At 38.3% G+C, this 21,578-nt stretch overlaps 1 protein-coding gene across 6 annotated transcripts in view; it reads right to left on the bottom strand.

The window, feature by feature from the left end:
- Nucleotides 1–21,578, bottom strand: part of BACH1 (BTB domain and CNC homolog 1) — a 52,049-nt gene that overhangs the window by 12,939 nt on the left and 17,532 nt on the right. For all 6 annotated transcript variants that reach the window (XM_068546957.1, XM_068546960.1, XM_068546956.1 and 3 more), the window contains exons 2-4: nt 15,143–15,436; nt 10,517–11,854; nt 8,022–8,228 (exon numbers count right to left, since the gene is read on the bottom strand). In XM_068546957.1, coding sequence (XP_068403058.1) covers nt 8,022–8,228; nt 10,517–11,854; nt 15,143–15,376 — 1,779 coding nt within the window. In that variant the 5' untranslated portion in view covers nt 15,377–15,436. The remainder of the gene's footprint in view (nt 1–8,021; nt 8,229–10,516; nt 11,855–15,142; nt 15,437–21,578) is intronic.

The following is a 21,578-nucleotide window of genomic DNA, read 5'->3' as shown; positions in this document are numbered from 1 at the left end:
AAAAACAAACCCAAAACAATTAAGAAAATGGTCATAGGAACATACATATCGATAATTACCTTAAACGTGAATGGATTAAACGCCCCAACCAAAAGACATAGACTGGCTGAATGGATACAAAAACAAGACCCATATATATGCTGTCTACAAGAGACCCACTTTAGACCTAGGGACACATACAGACTGAAAGTGAGGGGATGGAAAAAGATATTCCATGCAAATGGAAATCAAAAGAAAGCTGGAGTAGCTATACTCATATCAGATAAAATAGACTTTAAAATAAAGAATGTTACAAGAGACAAGGAAGGACACTACATAATGATCCAGGGATCAATCCAAGAAGAAGATATAACAATTATAAATATATATGCACCCAACATAGGAGCACCTCAATACATAAGGCAACTGCTAACAGCTATAAAAGAGGAAATCGACAGTAACACAATAATAGTGGGGGACTTTAACACTTCACTTACACCAATGGACAGATCATCCAAAATGAAAATAAAGAAGGAAACAGAAGCTTTAAATGACACAATAGACCAGATAGATTTAATTGATATATATAGGACATTCCATCCAAAAACAGCAGATTACACGTTCTTCTCAAGTGCGCACGGAACATTCTCCAGGATAGATCACATCTTGGGTCACAAATCAAGCCTCAGTAAATTTAAGAAAATTGAAATCATATCAAGCATCTTTTCTGACCACAACGCTATGAGATTAGAAATGAATTACAGGGAAAAAAACGTAAAAAAGACAAACACATGGAGGCTAAACAATACGTTACTAAATAACCAAGAGATCACTGAAGAAATCAAAGAGGAAATCAAAAAATACCTAGAGACAAATGACAATGAAAACACGACGACCCAAAACCTATGGGATGCAGCAAAAGCGGTTCTAAGAGGGAAGTTTATAGCTATACAAGCCTACCTCAAGAAACAAGAAAAATCTCAAGTAAACAATCTAACCTTACACCTAAAGAAACTAGAGAAAGAAGAACAAACAAAACCCAAAGTTAGCAGAAGGAAAGAAATCATAAAGATCAGAGCAGAAATAAATGAAATAGAAACAAAGAAAACAATAGCAAAGATCAATAAAACTAAAAGTTGGTTCTTTGAGAAGATAAACAAAATTGATAAGCCATTAGCCAGACTCATCAAGAAAAAGAGGGAGAGGACTCAAATCAATAAAATCAGAAATGAAAAAGGAGAAGTTACAAAAGACACCGCAGAAATACAAAGCATCCTAAGAGACTACTACAAGCAACTTTATGCCAACAAAATGGACAACCTGGAAGAAATGGACAAATTCTTAGAAAGGTATAACCTTCCAAGACTGAATCAGGAAGAAATAGAAAATATGAACAGACCAATCACAAGTAATGAAATTGAAACTGTGATTAAAAATCTTCCAACAAACAAAAGTCCAGGACCAGATGGCTTCACAGGTGAATTCTATCAAACATTTAGAGAAGAGCTAACACCCATCCTTCTCAAACTCTTCCAAAAAATTGCAGAGGAAAGAACACTCCCAAACTCATTCTATGAGGCCACCATCACCCTGATACCAAAACCAGACAAAGACACTACAAAAAAAGAAAATTACAGACCAATATCACTGATGAATATAGATGCAAAAATCCTCAACAAAATACTAGCAAACAGAATCCAACAACACATTAAAAGGATCATACACCACGATCAAGTGGGATTTATCCCAGGGATGCAAGGATTCTTCAATATACGCAAATCAATCAATGTGATACACCATATTAACAAATTGAAGAATAAAAACCATATGATCATCTCAATAGATGCAGAAAAAGCTTTTGACAAAATTCAACACCCATTTCTGATAAAAACTCTCCAGAAAGTGGGCATAGAGGGAACCTACCTCAACATAATAAAGGCCATATATGACAAACCCACAGCAAACATCATTCTCAATGGTGAAAAACTGAAAGCATTTCCTCTAAGATCAGGAACGAGACAAGGATGTCCACTCTCACCACTATTATTCAACATAGTTCTGGAAGTCCTAGCCACGGCAATCAGAGAAGAAAAAGAAATAAAAGGAATACAAATTGGAAAAGAAGAAGTAAAACTGTCACTGTTTGCGGATGACATGATACTATACATAGAGAATCCTAAAACTGCCACCAGAAAACTGCTAGAGCTAATTAATGAATATGGTAAAGTTGCAGGATACAAAATTAATGCACAGCAATCTCTTGCATTCCTATACACTAATGATGAAAAATCTGAAAGAGAAATTATGGAAACACTCCCATTTACCATTGCAACAAAAAGAATAAAATACCTAGGAATAAACCTACCTAGGGAGACAAAAGACCTGTATGCAGAAAACTATAAGACACTGAGGAAAGAAATTAAAGATGATACCAACAGATGGAGAGATATACCATGTTCTTGGATTGGAAGAATCAACATTGTGAAAATGAGTATACTACCCAAAGCAATCTACAGATTCAATGCAATCCCTATCAAATTACCAATGGCATTTTTTACAGAGCTAGAACAAATCATCTTAAAACTTGTATGGAGACACAAAAGACCCCGAATAGCCAAAGCAGTCTTGAGGCAAAAATATGGAGCTGGAGGAATCAGACTCCCTGACTTCAGACTCTACTACAAAGCTACAGTAATCAAGACAATATGGTACTGGCACAAAAACAGAAACATAGATCAATGGAACAAGATAGAAAGCCCAGAGATTAACCCACGCACCTATGGTCAACTAATCTATGACAAAGGAGGCAAAGATATACAATGGAGAAAAGACAGTCTCTTCAATAAGTGGTGCTGGGAAAACTGGACAGCTACATGTAAAAGAATGAAATTAGAATACTCCCTAACACCATACACAAAAATAAACTCAAAATGGATTAGAGACCTAAATATAAGACTGGACACTATAAAACTCTTAGAGGAAAACATAGGAAGAACACTCTTTGACATAAATCACAGCAAGATTTTTTTTGATCCACCTCCTAGAGTAATGGAAATAAAAACAAAAATAAACAAGTGGGACCTAATGAAACTTCAAAGCTTTTGCACAGCAAAGGAAGCCATAAACAAGACGAAAAGACAACCCTCAGAATGGGAGAAAATATTTGCAAATGAATCAACGGACAAAGGATTAATCTCCAAAATATATAAACAGCTCATTCAGCTCAATATCAAAGAAACAAACACCCCAATCCAAAAATGGGCAGAAGACCTAAATAGACATTTCTCCAAAGAAGACATACAGACGGCCACGAAGCACATGAAAAGATGCTCAACATCACTAATTATTAGAGAAATGCAAATCAAAACTACAATGAGGTATCACCTCACTCCTGTTAGAATGGGCATCATCAGAAAATCTACAAACAACAAATGCTGGAGAGGGTGTGGAGAAAAGGGAACCCTCTTGCACTGTTGGTGGGAATGTAAATTGATACAGCCACTATGGAGAACAATATGGAGGTTCCTTAAAAAACTAAAAATAGAATTACCATATGACCCAGCAATCCCACTACTGGGCATATACCCAGAGAAAACCGTAATTCAAAAAGACACATGCACCCGAATGTTCATTGCAGCACTATTTACAATAGCCAGGTCATGGAAGCAACCTAAATGCCCATCAGCAGACGAATGGATAAAGAAGTTGTGGTACATATATACAATGGAATATTACTCAGCCATAAAAAGGAACGAAATTGAGTCATTTGTTGAGACGTGGATGGATCTAGAGACTGTCATACAGAGTGAAGTAAGTCAGAAAGAGAAAAACAAATATCGTATATTAATGCACGTATGTGGAACCTAGAAAAATGGTACAGATGAGCCAGTTTGCAGGGCAGAAGTTGAGACACAGATGTAGAGAATGGACATAGGGACACCAAGGGGGGAAAACTGCGGTGAGGTGGGGATGGTGGTGTGCTGAATTGGGCGATTGGGATTGACATGTATACAGCGATGTGTATAAAATTGATGCCTAATAAGAACCTGCAGTATAAAAAAAACAAACAAAACAACTAATACTAAACTTTCATTGGGTTATTTGTATGGAAATATGTTAATATAAATGTTTCAGACATTACATGAAATTTCTAAAAATCTTATATTTGTATTTGTACGGAAATATGTATGGAAATATGTTAATATAAATGTTTCAGACATTAAAATAAAAAAATAAAAAATTAAAAAAAAAAAAGTCAATGCCATCGACTTATCAACCAAATAAATACACACCTTTCCTTTTCTTCAAAGGTTTTGTTTGACTATGACAGAACTTCTTGTTGAGAAATACAACTCATTAATTTATTGAATTCGAACTAACGTCTCCCTTTGGCTTTCCCAGCACATAAAGACTATAAAAGCACCCTTTACACATGATAATTATTCTACTGACCCACCCTAAAGACATTTATTTTCGAATCCCTATTCTTATTGTAATCAAGTACTTTTTTTTAATGTGCTGATCCATCCACAGTCTATTAGGCTATTACTTTTAGGACCAACTACAAAAAGTTCACAGTCAATAGCCAAAGACCAAAGCTTACAAAAATAGGGGACCCTTCACCTGAATATTAATACCAAATGGGCATACTGTGAATTTATTAATATTTAATTCAATCAATCATTGGCTATATTAAAATGGATGTTTCATTATGAAACATGTAATTTCCCTTAAATAGGTCTGCTAATTCCACCCAGACCATAAAGACTGGGAAACACTGCTTGTCTACTGCTTCCAAAAAGTGACATCCCGATAAAAAAAAAAGAAATCTGTCCCACTCTTCCATATTCTTAACTCTCCATACTACTAAACAGGAATGTGTGATGGACACGTGGGGGTAACTTCTCTCTCTACAAAAGACAACAAGGTCCATAGTATCACCCAAAAACCAGGGTCTAAGTTCTAAGTAAACTTCTTAGTGTAATAAGTATCTTAAGCATCAAACTCTTTTACTTCTGGAAAAGGGCCAGCCAGCTTGTAATTCTAATTAGCTAAGAAGTAGCATACTTTCTGCTTATTTTCATCTGAGACAAACATCTGCGGCAGGACAGAAATGTATAACATGCCTCTTATAATTTGCAACTGGAGTTTGCCTGTATAAATCACTAGAACCAAGAGCAGTACGAAGGACGGAGCAGAATTCAAGGAAGCCGAAACACAAAGTAAATCATTCAGATTAAAAAAAAAAAAATTTACCGTATCTCCCCTGGGGATATTCTAGAAGAGGAAAGAGACCGAGTTCAGCCTGGCGCACATCTGGGTAATGAGACCCCTGTCGGGCTGTCTGCTCTACCTGCCCAGATGTGAGCTCTTGGCAGCCACGTTTTCTGTTTCTGCTGTTTGTCCCTGCTCTCTAGTCACAGAATAAGACACCCGAACCCGAAACAGGCCAACAGGCTAACTCCTCGAGAATTTAGAACTGACTAGAACTGTAGTCTCTGCCTGGACTGGTCTCTGGAGGAGAGGGAAACTACTCCTGAGCTGTGCTGTGGCCACTCTTCCCATACACACTTGGTGGCACACACAGCCAGAGAGAAGGTTCTCTGGGTTCCTGGCAATTTTCTACTTTCTTGTTCTACACTATTTACAAGGCTTGGCTCCATTCTTTGGCTTCTAATTGAGACACACGTAAATTTGTTGTAAATTCTTACAACAAATTCAGTAATTCGTGTTTCAGATGGTTTCTGTTTCTTGCAACCAAAGAGTCCAAATTAATACAATAGGTAAATAGGGTACTGACCACTCTGGTTTCTTATTTCATAAGAACTGCAGGAAAACCAAATATTCCCTTCTATTGGAAATTAACCAAGAGTTATTCCACTGACCATATGAAAGGAACCTTTCTATAATGAGAGAGGCAATATAAAGGTGAGGTCCAAACCCAGAATTTACAGTTTAGGCAGAGACATTAGGAAAGGAGCAATTAAGGGAGAGAAAACTGAAAATTGATAAATAATAGTATAGCAATAAGAAGAAGAAGAAAAAGGTAACATTTATTGAGTGCTTACTATGTCCAGGCACTCTTCTAAGTGCTTAGATGTATTAACTCATTTAATCTTCAAAAATGAATAACCACTCTATAAAGTAAGAATTAGTATTATCCCATCGTAAAGAGGAGAAACCTGAGGGACAGAGAAATTGAACGGCCTGCCCAGAGTTACAAAGTGCCACAGACAGGCACAGAATCCCACACTTTTAACCACTGTATCTCCCACTGCTCTCTGTTGAAGCAAAGGCAGAGGGAGCAGAAAGTCCAAAGAAAGTCGCAAGACCTCTTCATCCTAGATACCTGAAATTCAGTAAAAACATCAACTGTCCAGCAATCCAACGTCTGACTGCAATGAAAAAATATAAATATGACCTATGAGTCATGAAATAGACTAGTTCTAAAGGGTAATAGTTACTCTCCAACATATTTGCATAGTACATGTCTAAAATAAAGTTACTGATGAAACAAACTCAATTGATACGAAGGGTTTTTTTGTTTTGTTTTCATTTTTGTTTGTTTTTAGGAAGAAGAAAACCAGATAAATTCTACTGGCAGCTAAAAATCATCACTAGCTGAGGGGGAAGACAGAACTAAAAGAAGCTGGTATAGTAGTACTCCAGTAGTGCAAGTTTATTCAACGTTGATTTCAAATAGCACTATACAACCCAACAGTCTAGAAAGCATCTCTGTATTACAGTACAGAATAAAAACTAAGGCTAAAATGCTGTACTCTGTCTAAAGGCAGGTAAGTGTTTAATCCAAAGCTGGATAATAAGAAAGGACACTAGTGCTTACAGGTATGGACGGATACACACCCTAAGGGTACTGGGTAAATGTTACTGAATTTGTCACTTTTCTTCTTTGGTCTTAACTCTAATCATTCAGCAATAGCATATAGGTTTTTTAGTATCTCTCATGCCTCTATGTGTAAAACATATGGTTTCTTTTCCATCTTCTTATACAGTTTGCTTCATCTTTTTATACAGTTAAACATCTTCATCTTTTTGCCGAAAGTGTATCACAATACTATATAAATAACAAATTTTTATTTTTCCACTTTTCTGAAGGCATATAAATGCAGTGTCTTTTTTCTAAATTGCTGCTGTTTACTTACTATTCATAGCTAGGAACATTCATGTTTAAAGATTTGCTACAATCGCAATTTTAAACTTTTACCAATAATTAACAAAGACCCAAAACCGAACATTCAATGAATGTTTTTACTACTTCTAGGCACTTTTTCCCTGATGTCTCTAACCTTATTTTTAGCTTTAGCTGGCCTGCACTATCAGTTATCTTTTTTCATACAATGTTTCCTTCTATCAACCACTAGGGTGTAGAAAAACATGGGTGGAAATTAATCTACTTTTTGGGTTAATTTGTGTTTTGATGCTGGAATAGAAAATAAGATTCAATAAAGTAAGCATTCTTCTCACTTAGGATCTCATTAGATCTTAAAATTTTCTATTTATACCAGCACGTGAATTCTTTCCCTTAGATGAAAGATCCAAGTTGGCTGGTTTGTTTTGGTATCAACCAAAACAAGTTACTAGTTATTAAAACTAACAACTGGAACATCAGCTTTTATAGACACCAAACACAGCACAAAGAGATTAAAGTGCTTTATTAATATCTTTAACCCTTACTCAACCACCAAGAATTCGGTAGACAGTAGAATTATCCTTAATCTATAAATCATTTTTTTAAAAGCACACAGAAATAGTCCTCAACTTACATATGGTTGTATATCATGCTAAATATGTAGACCACTTACTCAAGTAAAATAGTCTATGAAAACACTCATTGTTTTTTATTTCCTAAGCTTTCTCAAAGTGTCATATAATTTTCTTAAAATGATAATTGGTAAATTTTAAAATTAATGTATAATTGAGCATTATATCTGACTTAGGAATTGAAATAGCTATTTCCCGTCTGAAAAAAAAAGAAAGAATGAATTGTTGGAATTAGAATAAGAAGAAACTTGCATACTTACCAGCTTCTCAATTTCTGACTCAAGATTCTGTATACAATCAAGTTTTCTCTTGCGACAGCGCTGTGCAGCAATTCTGTTTTTACTTCTTCTCCGAATATCATGGATGCAATCCAGTTGTTCTGGAGTCAACTTGTGCATTTTCAACAAGGATTGAAAATCATTTCGAGAGAGCGAAATTATTCGTTGTGCATTAAATGGTAGTTTGACCTAGAAGGTGAAATAAATGTTAGTAGTTGCTGTATTTTGTAGTTTCTACTTAAATCTAGGAAGAGAAAGATATGCACCTATGTTTTCCAGAGAACGTCATTTAGACGTTAAAAAAAAAAAAGACCCCTATTTCCAATTTCTATACAATCCTTTAAAGACTGATAATTTAATTGATATTCCGATTCTATTTTAGAGAGGGTTCAGAAGACAAACAAATTGAGAAGCAAATTTTTTTCAGCAAATCAAACATTATCAACTCAAATATTAATGTATTTAAGATGAAAAAACAGAATTTAAATTATTTTACTAGGGCATGTTAACAACCCATAGTGGGCTTCCCTGGTGGTGCAGCGGTTGAGAATCTGCCTGCCAATGCAGGGGACACGGGTTCGAGCCCTGGTCTGGGAAGATCCCACATGCCACGGAGCAACTGGGCCCGTGAGCCACAATTACTGAGCCTGCGCGTCTGGAGCCTGTGCTCCACAGCAAGAGAGGCCGCGATAGTGAGAGGCCCGCGCACCGCGATGAGCAGAGGCCCCCGCTTGCCACAACTAGAGAAAGCCCTCGCACAGAAACGAAGACTCAACACAGCAAAATAAATAAATAAATAAATAAATAAAAAATTAAGAAGTGTTGTAAGAAACGTTTAAAAAAAAAAAAATAACCCATAGATATCTTTAAGGCTCTTTCTAAAGTATTTTTAATGTATTTTTACCCAAACCAAAAAAAAAAAATCTATTTTATTCTTTGATTTATATTACTGTGTAGCACTGATTTAATACTGGTATATTAACACTAGTAATTTCTAAAGCATTTCAGAAAATTTATTCTTCTGTCAGGAAAATGGCAGTTTCACATAACTCATTTCACTTGCCAATGTAGAAATGGTTAGAAAAACCTTATGAATATTTTAAAGTCATTTTCAACATACTTAAATTTGAAAAAAATAAGAAGATAATTTAAAAACATAACAAAGCTGTGGGACAGTTTAATTGTATTAATTATCAAAAACACAAATGAAACATTGGTCAGTTTCTGTGGTAACTTAGTCTTTCAAGCTGACAGAAATTAGTTACACAAAACACTCTAAAATTTCTTAAAAGTTTTATTTTTAGCATTCTTTTCACAGTTCCAAACACTGGATTTATAAATATCATATAAAAATCTATAGATGTAACTCATGCATACATATTACTTCTTAAATTAAACCACCAATCACCTCCTTCCACAGCCAAGGGAAAAAAAAACCTCTTTCAAACTATGTCATCCAACAGCTATCAAACCAAAGAACATGATAAAGAACTAACATGCCCTTATTATTACTGGAACTATAGTAATGTTTTACAAAAAAGCAGCTATCAAATACAAACATTTGTACACAAAGTATACAGATCAAGCTTAGCATGATTAATACCATACCATCTACACATAATTCATGGTAAATTATTAAGACATTCTTTAAATTAATGGATGAAATAACTAAGGGAAAATAAGAAAAAAATTCATAGCTCTGAGAAAATAGTGTAAAGAAAACTCTGTGGGGGGAGAAAGACTGCGATTGACATATACACACTACTATACAAAAAATAGATAACTAATAAGAACCTATTGTATAGCACAGGGAACTCTACTCAATACTCTGTAATGACCTATATGGGAAAAGAATCTAAAACAGAGTGGATATATGTATACGTATAACTGATTCACTTTGCTGTACAGAAACTAACACATCATTGTAAATCAACTATACTACAATAAAAATTAATTTAAAAATTATTAACTAGTTCTGTACTCAAATAAAAAAGAGGGGTGATAAAAAAAGAAAGAAAGAAAGAAAACTCTGGATCAGAAGCCACATTCTGACAACCAGTCACTGCTAAGTCATTGCCAAGTGACTAGTCCCACGTCTAGACATCCACGTGGCAGTGAGTAAGACTGAATATATGCTGTATTTAACCAAAAGTTATCACATAATGCTATAGAGTCATTTTTCTTTTTCCTCTCGGGACCTGGCATTTGATTTAAACAGTTAAACAGCCAATGTGTGAATCCATAACCTGGTTAACAAAATAAATACACCTACTTGAAATAAATGAACACAGAAGTCCTTCAAACGTCATCACACACTCCTGGTATTTATCATATGGTTGTATAATTAACTGTGTATGGGTTTCCTCCTCCCTCTCTGAGCCGGCTCACATCCCCAGTGATGCGACAGGAGCTGACACATTAATCCCAATTAACAGTGGTAAAACAATGACTTAACAACAGACTCATTTTCCGCTCACCTCACATTCTTGTTCTCTGGCTGAACAGGGTTCACTGTCTCCTTCGGTATCCGTCTCAGAGTCGTCTCCCAAGCTAATCACACAAGCGTAGGGACAAGGTTCCTGTTGGGGCTCTGAAACGTAGTCATCGTTTCCAATTTCCAAATTGCTAGAACAGCCTTCGGTACTCAGAGTACTTATGAAAGGGCAATTGACAGAACTCAATGTTGTGAAAGTCCTCTGACCCGGTTCTGGGCTGTCACTAATCCTGATACCTAACCAGGGACATTCAGACCGTTTCTGGGAGTAGATCTGTTCTGAGCCATCTTTGGCCACAGCAGGCGATAACTGCATTTGGCAAGGAGAGTCCGTGCTGCAAATGTCACTCCAGAAGCCTTTCGCTAGGTGTTCTGCCACTTCTCGTTCCACGCTACTCAGATCACTCGAGGCGAGGTTACTATCTTCCCTGGGGCCAGAGTCAGGTTTCAAATCTTGACTCTCACTGAAAGTTTTCTCTTCTCGAACATCTGAAGCTGACAAAGGCTTTTCTGTTAACACTGTCGTGTTTTGCATACCAGCAAAATTCAAGTCACCATACTGGTCATACGTGTGTAAAAGAGACAGAGAATAGAGCCCATGGGGATCTGTAGAACTGGGGGGAAAGGGAGTCGCTTCTGTTTTTCCTGATGGGCACTGAGAAGCAGGATCTTTCTTCTTGGTTTCTTCATGTTCCATTGCTAATTTTCTTTCTTCACATTTTAAAATCACCTGCAAATCTGCACAGTCCTGGATTCCTCCTAGACACTCATTTTCGGACGTCTCATTTGGCTGAACAGAAGAAGTGTGAATGTCTTTGACACTGGATTCCACAGTACGGACTCTGTCAGTTCCAAACGCTTTTTGGAATTTTCGGTATTTGGGGCATAAAGATGGCAGAGCCAGAGCAGCACCCTTTTCTAAGCACATGGATTCACATGTTTGACTGGCACTGTCTTGTAGAGGAGGAGATACTTTTGCACTGCCTTGATACCTACGGAGTTTACAGTGAGGAGTCTGAACATTTTTATTTTCCAAAATTTCCTCCACCTCATCAATTTCTAAATCCCTGTGGTCCAAAAGTGAAAATTTAAAATCTGGTTTCTGACAGGGTGATGAGAAGCATTTTTTTCTTGGACATTCTTGCTGGTCTGCAGTGGAGTCCAAAAACTTGTATTTGAGAAACTGAAAGCAGGATTCCTCAATATCAGGTACACCTAAAAATTCCACACACTTGTACACTTCATCCACATTGTCCTTACTTAGTATCAGTTTAGCAGTGTAGGCAAACTGAATTAAAGGTTCAAATCCTTTAACTGTCACCTGTTAATATACAAAACAAAAACAAATGCATCACATGAAAGCTGTCTAGTAGATAAGTACAAGAAAAGTAGGAGGGTGGCAAGAGAGTAACCTCTTTGCAATATTTACAAAACGGGTATTTTAATTTGGTAAGAAAACATATTCTTCTAGGAAATGTAAAGCTAAGGGAATCTTGAAAAGCATGCTTCTCACATCTTGTTCATTGGGACCACACCCTTCACTTTATAGACTCCACCCTTTATGACCCATGGAGTATGATTTACTCGTATGAGGTAAAGATATAAACATTACCACAATTTTCCACATAGCTGAAAGAAATCATCTATGGAATAAAGCAACATGGATACAATTTGCAACGCATAGTCAAGTGCCAGGTGTCTGTTGCCATCCCAGCCCCATGTGGTCACTATAATCCAAACAACTATAAACTACAAAAGCGAAATTTTCAAGGATGGAAAACAATATATCCAAGGCACTTAAAGTAGTCCTGGTCCACGGTGAATGCACAGTAAATGCTAATTATTATCTTTATTTCATGCCAAAAATTTCTAATAAAATTTTTAAAGACTCAGATTTTAAAAATGATCTAAGTGAAGGTCTAAAACTCGTGCCCAGTACTGTTTTAGCAAAGACTCATGGACTCTAGGTAATAAAACTTTTCAGCAGAAACTTGCACATTTACACTGAACCTGCCTCTGCAAAGTGCGGGGCAAATGAAACCTACTGTAGGGCAGGGAAAGCCTCATTCTGGGCTCAAAATACAAAATTAATTTTAAAACACTGAATTCCTATAAGAGTGATCAATATATAATTTTTTGTGATCTTCTTAAAATACTGCTAAACTGGGAGTACTTAATTAGCTTTTACATGGCTAAAATAAAAAATAGCAACAATACTGGTGAAGATGTGGAGAAATTGGATCACTCACGTATTGCTGGTGGGAATGTAAAATGGTGCAGCCACTTTGAAAACCAGTTTGGTAGTTTCTTAAAAAACTAAACATGCAACCACCCTACGTCCCAGCAACTGCACTCCTGTTCTTTTATGTCAGAAAAATGAAAACTCATGTTTGTACAAGTGCTCACAGCAACTTTATTTGTAACAGCCAAAAACTGGAATCAGCCTGATTTCCTTCAATAGGTGTACAGCTAAATAAAAACTGGTACAGCCACCCTATGGAATACAGTAAAAAGGAACACACTACTGATGCATACAACTTTGATAAATCTCAAAGGAATTATGCTAAGCGGAAAAAGGCCAATCCCAAAAGGCCACATACTATTATGATTCCATTTATATAACATTTTTGAAATGACAAGACTTTAGAAAAGGACAGATTAGTGGTTGCCAGGGATTAGGAATGGAGCAAGGGGGTAAGGGAGTGCAGACAGAGGGCAGGAAGGAAGTGGGTGTGATTATAAGAGGGCAACACAAGGGATCCTTGGGTGGGTGCTGAAACTGTTCAGACTGTGGTGGTGGATACATGGACCCACCCAGAAAATTAAACTGTATAGAACTTCATACACACACACAATTTAGTACAAGTAAAACCAGGGAGGTCTGAATAAGATGGGTGAACTGTATTACTGTCAGAATCCTGGTTGTGATATTGTACTATAATTTTGCAAAATGTTACTATTAGAAGAAACTGGACAAAGTGCAACAAGGGATCTCTCTGCATTGTCTTATAGCTACATGTGAATTTATAATTATCTCAGTAAATATTTCAATTAAAAAACTTTCAAATAAGTTAAAATAATCAAAAGAGGCTTTTAAGACAGTTACACAATGACCTTTTCAATCTGCCACTATGATGAAACACTTCAAATATTTGAAAATTTATGATTTACACTCAAATTAGAAGGAACGAATGCATATACACATACATGCATGCATATACCTTCCCTTCCATGCACATGAATCAAATTTTTCTCTACTTGGAAAGTCATATTAAGTAATTTGAAACTACAGACCATAATAAGGATATCTCCATTATGATACGTGATGCTACTTTTTAAAAAACAATGGCTAACCTATAGTTGGCCCTTCCTGTCGTTGTCTTGGTTATCATATTATTTGCTCTGACCTCTGCCACAGAACTGACCTTTTTATTCCCCAAACTGTAGCTACAATTTCATGTATGTACGCACGGCCAGCGATAAGCTCAACTGTAGACTTAGTGTCATCACAGAGCAGCCCACACACACCTGTCGTACACAGAGAAGTTCTACATACTTTGTCCAAATTCCTTTTAACAACTTCTAATGTGTGTCCCAATGCCACAAGGCTCAGCATTCTTCTAGCTGTAGTTACTAATGAAATCAAGCAAGCTGTTATAAGAGTCAGTGTATACCCAGCACTCCTGCCCAGAGAGAGGTCTCTTGGAGGCAGGATGGTAACAAGGACTTAAATATCTAGGTGCGTGAGCTCCACAACAGGCTGGTGGGCGAAAGGTGTGTAAGAACAAGGCTCTATAAGTATGACACAAAATCACCTTTCTTCTACCAACGCATAGCCACAATCTCAATTAGAAAGGGAGAGAAAGAACACTTCTAGAGTACCTAACAGCCACATGTAGACAAAATGAGGAGGCTGGAATGCATAATCTTCTGGTTTCCTCCAAATTCTAAAATCCTTAGCTAACAGCTGCTTGAAAAACTAATAGATCTGACAACTCTGACTCATAGTGAAAACAATAAAACTAAACATCACAGGCAGGCTGTCACGTGCAACTCACTCCCAACCCATATCCATGAGGGCGGGTCCTAGAGAAATGGATGTTTTAGAGAACCCTAATCCCTGTCAGTTTCCCATCACAGGAGAAGGTCCGAAGGGAGAGAAGAGCACACAGTATGGCCTCTCCCAGCATGACCTCTCTGAATGTCTGTAATCCACTGGCTGGGTCCTTTCATTAAAAATAACAATGGGTTGGGAATTCCCTGGCAGTCCAGTGGTTAGGACTCTGTGCTCTGCCGAGGGCCTGGGTTCTTTCCCTGGTAGGGGAACTAACATCCCACAAGCAGCACAGCACAGCCAAACAAACAAACAAACAAAATTACAGGGGATCAAGTTATTCAACTGCTCAACAAACATTCACGCACATCCAAAGTTAATCGTTTTACGTGTAAAACGGCATCATTTCTATGAAGAAAGTTAAAGCCATGTGCTGTGGCACAAGCCGGGAACTGCTCCTCGGCCTGAGGACGGGGGAGACTGGGTCTTCTTTTAACTTTATAAACCAGGAGAGATTTAATTAAGTTAAACTGCAATCAGGACGACCTCTCCTACCTCTTCGGGCAGAGTGATGCGCAGCTCGGCGTCGGCCTGGCCCGCGAGCCTGGAGCGGAAGTAGGCGCTGCAGGCGGCCAGCACGGCGCGGTGGGCGCGGAAGGGCCGGCCCTCCACCAGCACCGTCACGTCGCACAGCACGTCCTTCCGGCGCTGCTCGTCCAGGCTGCGCAGCACGTGGCCGCTGTGCACCGACGACTCGTAGGCGAACACCGCGTTCTCACCCAGCGACATTCTGCGTCACAGGTGGCGTCGGGAGGGTCCGAGAGAGCATGCTTCTGACGGTCATTAATCCTGCCAAGACACAGGCCAGGTGTCACTCGCAGAAAACCTTGGTAAAGAGGTTTGTTAAAGTGACACTAGCAAATAACGATTAAAATACTCATCACTAAAACCCAACTGAAAACAACAGCCTCTCGAGAGCCTGGAAGCATTTATTCACTTTACCTCATTTAAAATTGGTTCTTGATAAGCAGTTTTTCTAACTAATTTTAGGAAAAATGTTCTTAGGGTGAGGGAGGGAAGACCTTTTTGAAGCAAGGATTTCAGGGCTCTCTGAAAATGAGACATTTTGTACGGAGAAAACAGCTCCAAAGAGCACACAGGGCGGCCGAGAAATTTCTGGGTGGCATCCCAATCCTGTTGCTTTAAGACATTAATGGGCGTGTGTACAGATCACCTGAGGTCACACTTTGGGCTGGGACTGAACAGTGGAACAAGCATATGGCGCTCCACATTCTCCATGCCCCATTCCCCAACATCTGACAGCAGGTAGGAGGGCTTGGTGCTTCAGAACAAGGGGCACATCCTACAAAAGGTCAAGTCCCTCCAACATGAAGAAGAAAAGGACTTCCCTTGATTGAAAGCCTCAAATCTGTCAGGCCAGATCTTAGTAATGAGTCTTTTTCACATAACAAGCCTTACTTGACACGACAAAATGTAGGCAACAAATAGGACTACTCCACCGTTAAGAACATGGTTTACCACACACAGAAACTCTTGGCTTTCTCAAAATGCTAAAACATAAGAGAAAGTTATCAAAAATGTATATTTTAGAAAATACATAATAACATACAGTAGCCTCCAAACTTCTTTTGATCCATACATACTACTGGCAAAAAAAAAAAAGGGCAGCCCCAATATATGTATGTTTGTCCATATATTTCAGACGTGTACCATTCTTATATATTACATATGTTATAAAACACACAGAGGCTGAACGTAAGAGGTTGAAAGAGAAGCTCTAATGTTTTCTCCCGGCCCCCAATGGCCAGCAGAGAGCACCCCGAGGTGTGTGTACACACCCCACCACAGTGGAGGCTGAAAAGCTCCTCACGGGTCATCCCTGTGTCGTTCACTTTTGCTCTTCTGACACCTTATTCACTGCCTGAAACGTGAAGGTCCACAAATGTTCAGTGACTGAATAAATGTTACTGTTTTCAGTTGCTATACTCCAAACAAAAATGAAAGGAGAAGTAAGAACTACTAAAGTTCATACAGACCAGGCCCAAATCATGGGTGAATTCCACCTCAAAGACAGGGTGTCTTAGTAACAAATACATGAAGTGCGTCCATGCATTCCACTTATGTGTTTATTTTTAAGGTGCTCATTATAGCTGAAATGTTAGGTTCCTCAGAAATAGTCAACTACAGTAAAATCTCTCACTATGTGGTTAAACTCTACCGAAGGTCAAGGAATCACAACCTATCATTTACTGATTCAGCATACCACATGAAATCATAGCAACTCCAAAATCATGTCCTAGGACTAACTCGACTTTTGGGTTGTGCCCATAGGAAAGGGTAGTAAATTCCCTTTAGCAATGGGTCTTAATATTTCATCTATCAACACAAGGAATTAGTGTTAGGAGTAGGGGGGAGGAACCATCATTCAAAGAAATTATGTATCTTGTGTGTGTGGTACCACACAGACCACTGCCCTCCACTTTATCTGAAACTATATACCCTCCCCAGCCAAGCCCGATTCAACAGCTGACCACATGCCTTGCTATGTCTCTGCACAAGTCTCCAGCCTCCTTATTTTTTCCTATCCTCTGCCTTGCAAACCCTTAAAACTATACAGATCTTACGCTCCTACTCTGTTGGCGGTAATGTAAATTGGTGAAGCCACTATGGAAAACAGTGGGGAAATTACTCAGAAAATTAAGAATAGGAGTACCATATAATCCAACCATTCCACTTCTGGGTATTTATCCAAAAAATATGAAAACACTAATTGGAAAACATATACACACCCCCATGTTCAATGCAGCATTATTTACAATAGCCAACATACGGAAACAACATAAATGTCCATCAATGGATGAATGGATAAAGATGTGGTATATATATACAATGGAATACTACTCGGCCATAAAAAATGAAATCTTGCCATTTGCAACAATACAAATGGACCTTGAGGGTATAATGTTAAGTGTAAATAGTCAGATGGAGAAAGATAAATACTGTATGATCCCACTCATATATGGAGTCTAAAAGAAAACATAACAAACAAAAACAAAATAAAATTTGTATATACAGAGAATCGACTGCTGGTTACCAGAAGGGAACAGGGTTAGGGGTGAGCAAAATAGATGAAGTGGTCAGCTGTATGGCTGGTGATGGATGGTAACTAGAGATTTGGTGGTAAGCACTTTGTAATGTACATAGATGTGGAATTATAATGGTAAACACCTGAAGGTTATATAATGTTTATATACCAATTTTACCTCAATTTAAAAAAACTATATTGAAAGACACTGGGGAGCACCTAAATAAATGGAGAGATGTGTTCATATAAAACAGAGACCAACTCCTATACCTTCACTCTAGAGCTGCAGTTAGCCCACATGTGTTTGTGTGGCCCACTGCCACCAGTTTGCTCACTACTCGCCTCAAATTCAAGAGAGAATTTACTCTTGGCTCAACCCCCCTGTTGAGCCGTTTTGTGTGACGGGTTACCTCTTAAGTTCATGGTCAGCTTGCAGATTTGGGCCATATGCCAACACCAAGTTCCATCAGCTGCAGCTGAGAATCAGGCAGTAAAAGCCACCCGGGACGACCCCTCTAAGAAGGGTCAGTCTCCCTTAAAGCGGACTGATCTTGCTCCCACCAGAAACCTGGGACTCATCGCTGACACCTCCTTCACTCGGCCCCAGTGTCCAATCTCTTACCGAGACCTGGTGCCTCGACCTCTTACAGCTGAGACCCATTTGTCTGTCTACACCGCCACAACTCCAGTCCAAGCCATCACACTGGCTCTTGCCTAGACAAACGCTGTTTATCCTCTTGCAATGTCTTACAAGCCCACACATGTACAAATATAGTTACATAAAATGAAAAGTGGCACAAAGTTTCATATATCAATATTTTATCCTTACTAGTGCAAAGTAGTCTAATTTCTACTCTGTTCTATTAAAAAAAAAAATTCCAGTTGTGATCCACTCAAATTTCAAGAACCAATAATGGACCATGACCTCATACACTGAAAACACAAGCACACTGGCTAACAGAACAGGGTCTAGAATCATATGCTGTCTGGGTTCAAATCCCAGCTCTGCCACTTACTCACTATATGGCCTTGGACAACCTGCTTAACCTTGCTGGGTTGGGTCTTGTTTTCCTCACCTGTAAAACAAGGATAACAGCAGCACTTCACTGGGTTGTTGTGAGGTTTACATGAAGAAAATGAGGATAAAGGGTTGAACAGAGTGTCTGGCCCAAAGCAAACAAATCATAAATATTAGCTATTAATTATGATGATAATACAAATAACAAAAGCCTCAGCCCCCTCAAGCCCCTCTTGATCCTCTCCAATTTATTACCCTATATCAATGTCTCCCTTGCTGAAAACCCCACGTCTTCCAAATTTCTTATCATCAATTCTAAATCCTTAGCATGTCCTCCAGACCTGCCTGGTCGGGTTTTCTATTAATCCAGCCTTGCCTCAAAGCCTTTGTCTCCCTCTCTCGCTATTCTCCAGCCTGACCTTCCTTACTTCTCACCCAAAGGCATCAAGCTCCTTCTGACCTCAGGACCTCTGCACATGCTCTCCCCACTCCCTGGACTTCTACTCTTCAGCTGGCTAACTCCTCACCTTTAGGTCTCAGCGTAAATGTCAAAACCTTGCCTGACTTGTTCTCTACCACAACTCAAGCATATAACAAGAGTACCTGGCCCAATGCAGGTACTTGCTTCTGAACAAATGACTTGGCATTTTTAGTATAAACCCAGAACCCCAATCATCTACATCTTCTTCCAAACACAGCGCAGTCAGCTATTCCAATACATAAGGGAATAATGCCGCTGAGCCAAGTACTCAGAGAAGATTCCTTGGATAGGTTTTCCAGAGTCAGGAGGAGCAAAAGGGAGGCCCAGCTCTGGGAGCAACTGGCCAAAGGAGAGCAAAGGTTGGCAACTATAAACACAGCCAATACAACTACCCAAACTTGGCTTCATTAGCATGGAGCACTACAAAAAGTTGTTCTGAAAGTCCATTTTCCTAATTCTGAAAGCCATCAAGTGGTCAATAATCCAATTTTACCAAATAACAATAACTAAGTAATGACTAAACCAGGTAAGAATGGCACACATCCTTCTAACATCTGTCACCTTCTATCATTTTTCAAACCTAAACAGTAAGATGTAATACCCCCCCAAGAGCCTGCCAGACCTAAAATTCTGTTTATTTCTTAACACCAAATTCAGATTCCTGTTACACGTGAATTTTTCTATATTCTTGGAAATAGAAACTATTGTTACAGTTCAAAATAAGGTTCACTGACCTGAGCAAATTGCTGATTCATTCAGTAATGCTGATAAAGGATGAACAGGCATTTTAAAGCTTCCTGCATCTCAATTTGGAAATAACTTCTACTCTCTGCTCAATATACACAATATAAATTTAAGTTTTAATAGTTACTTCTTAATGGTTTTGCTTTCAAAAGCATTTTTTACAAGAAACAAGATGATGTTGCTTTATCACATTTCAATAACTTTAAAGATAATATACTTAAAAAAAACTTTTAAAATCCTGAGGTGAATATTGGATCATGGAGCCAGATCTACAATACTTCACAACAGAAATTCAGAATGAAGATGAAGTTCCACGTGTACAGAAGAGCTGGACACAGGGCACAGGGAGTAACCTAACACCAAGGATTCATATAAAAAAGACTATCATCCGAACATCCTTCATCTTCACTGAACAATGACAAATGTTCTTTCTACAAGTGCCTACCTGTGCCACATAATAAACTAGGTGCCATAAAAACACAAACAAAAGACAGTCCCTACGTTCAAGAAGAACACAACCTGGAGATGTTCAAAATGAAAATGGTACTTTGGGGTGAAAGAGATGACAATGATCTCTATAAACAACTTCCACAGGAATGTGGGCATTCCCAAAGGTATTTGCAGTAAGCCTTCAAATAAAAACTACTTTCTGGTTAATTCTCATTTAACCATAATATTCAATTACTAAGAACGACTATTTGCAAAATAGTTGTTAGCCAAGGGGGTGCGTGTGTATGGCTGGGCATGAGAGACTGGTGACCCTGGACATCAGAAATGGCACAACAGGCAAATGTCTTGGCCTTTATATAAAGGCAGTGCCCTTCATCTGCAGCCTGGGTGAGCTCCTCCCAACTCTCCTTCTCCTTCTTTCTTGTGGCCATTTGGAATTTCTGCCTTTTTCTCCTTACTGCTTCTGCCTGCCACCACCCATCATCCTGTCAATTACTTTTGCCTCACTCAATTTCAGGGCAGGGTCTTTGGAAGACAGGCAAATTCTTCCTACCACGCCACCCTTCTTGGCTCCCTCTTTAGCTTCAAAATCTGCTAAGCCGGTACCTGTTACAATATACCCAAGATACCAACAGTTTAAGTGTTCTTAAATTAGGTGAGTCTTATCTTCTATTTTTCAAGAGGATGGCAAAGACCAAACAGTATCGTGTGTTTGCACCTTCAGTCCTTTATCTTTTCTTTAAAGGCCTTTAAAAAACATTTTTTTTTTTAATTTAAGGTGGAGATGCTCATAGGAAAGAATCTTTTTAAAGATAAGGGATCTCCTTGTTATCATCCCCAAGTCTGAAAGAACCTTAACATCAAAAATTCTATGGGAGCTGAAATCACAGACAATAACTTAAATCTGCATTCTTCCAATGTTCTAAGACCTGACTTACCAGCCAGAAAGAGCCAATAGGAATAAATCAGAACCAAGATTTCCTATTTTCTTTAATCATCTGCAGATCCTAAATATCACGCTTGTTTAAACACTGTATCTGATAATCACACTTTCTAAATCCACTTCTCTCAGCCTTATGAAGAAAAATCTTAAATATGACTGGATAAGGTACATGGATGCATATACCAAAAAAAGCTAAAGGAAAACAGAAAACATAAGTTTGAATTAAGGTAAGTAGCACAGGTGCTTATA

This window comes from Eschrichtius robustus, chromosome 6, assembly GCF_028021215.1.
Source record: "Eschrichtius robustus isolate mEscRob2 chromosome 6, mEscRob2.pri, whole genome shotgun sequence".
Classification (NCBI taxonomy): Eukaryota; Metazoa; Chordata; class Mammalia; order Artiodactyla; family Eschrichtiidae; genus Eschrichtius; species Eschrichtius robustus.
Note: the sequence above shows the minus strand (reverse complement) of the source record. Positions and strands in the feature narration are given on the sequence as shown.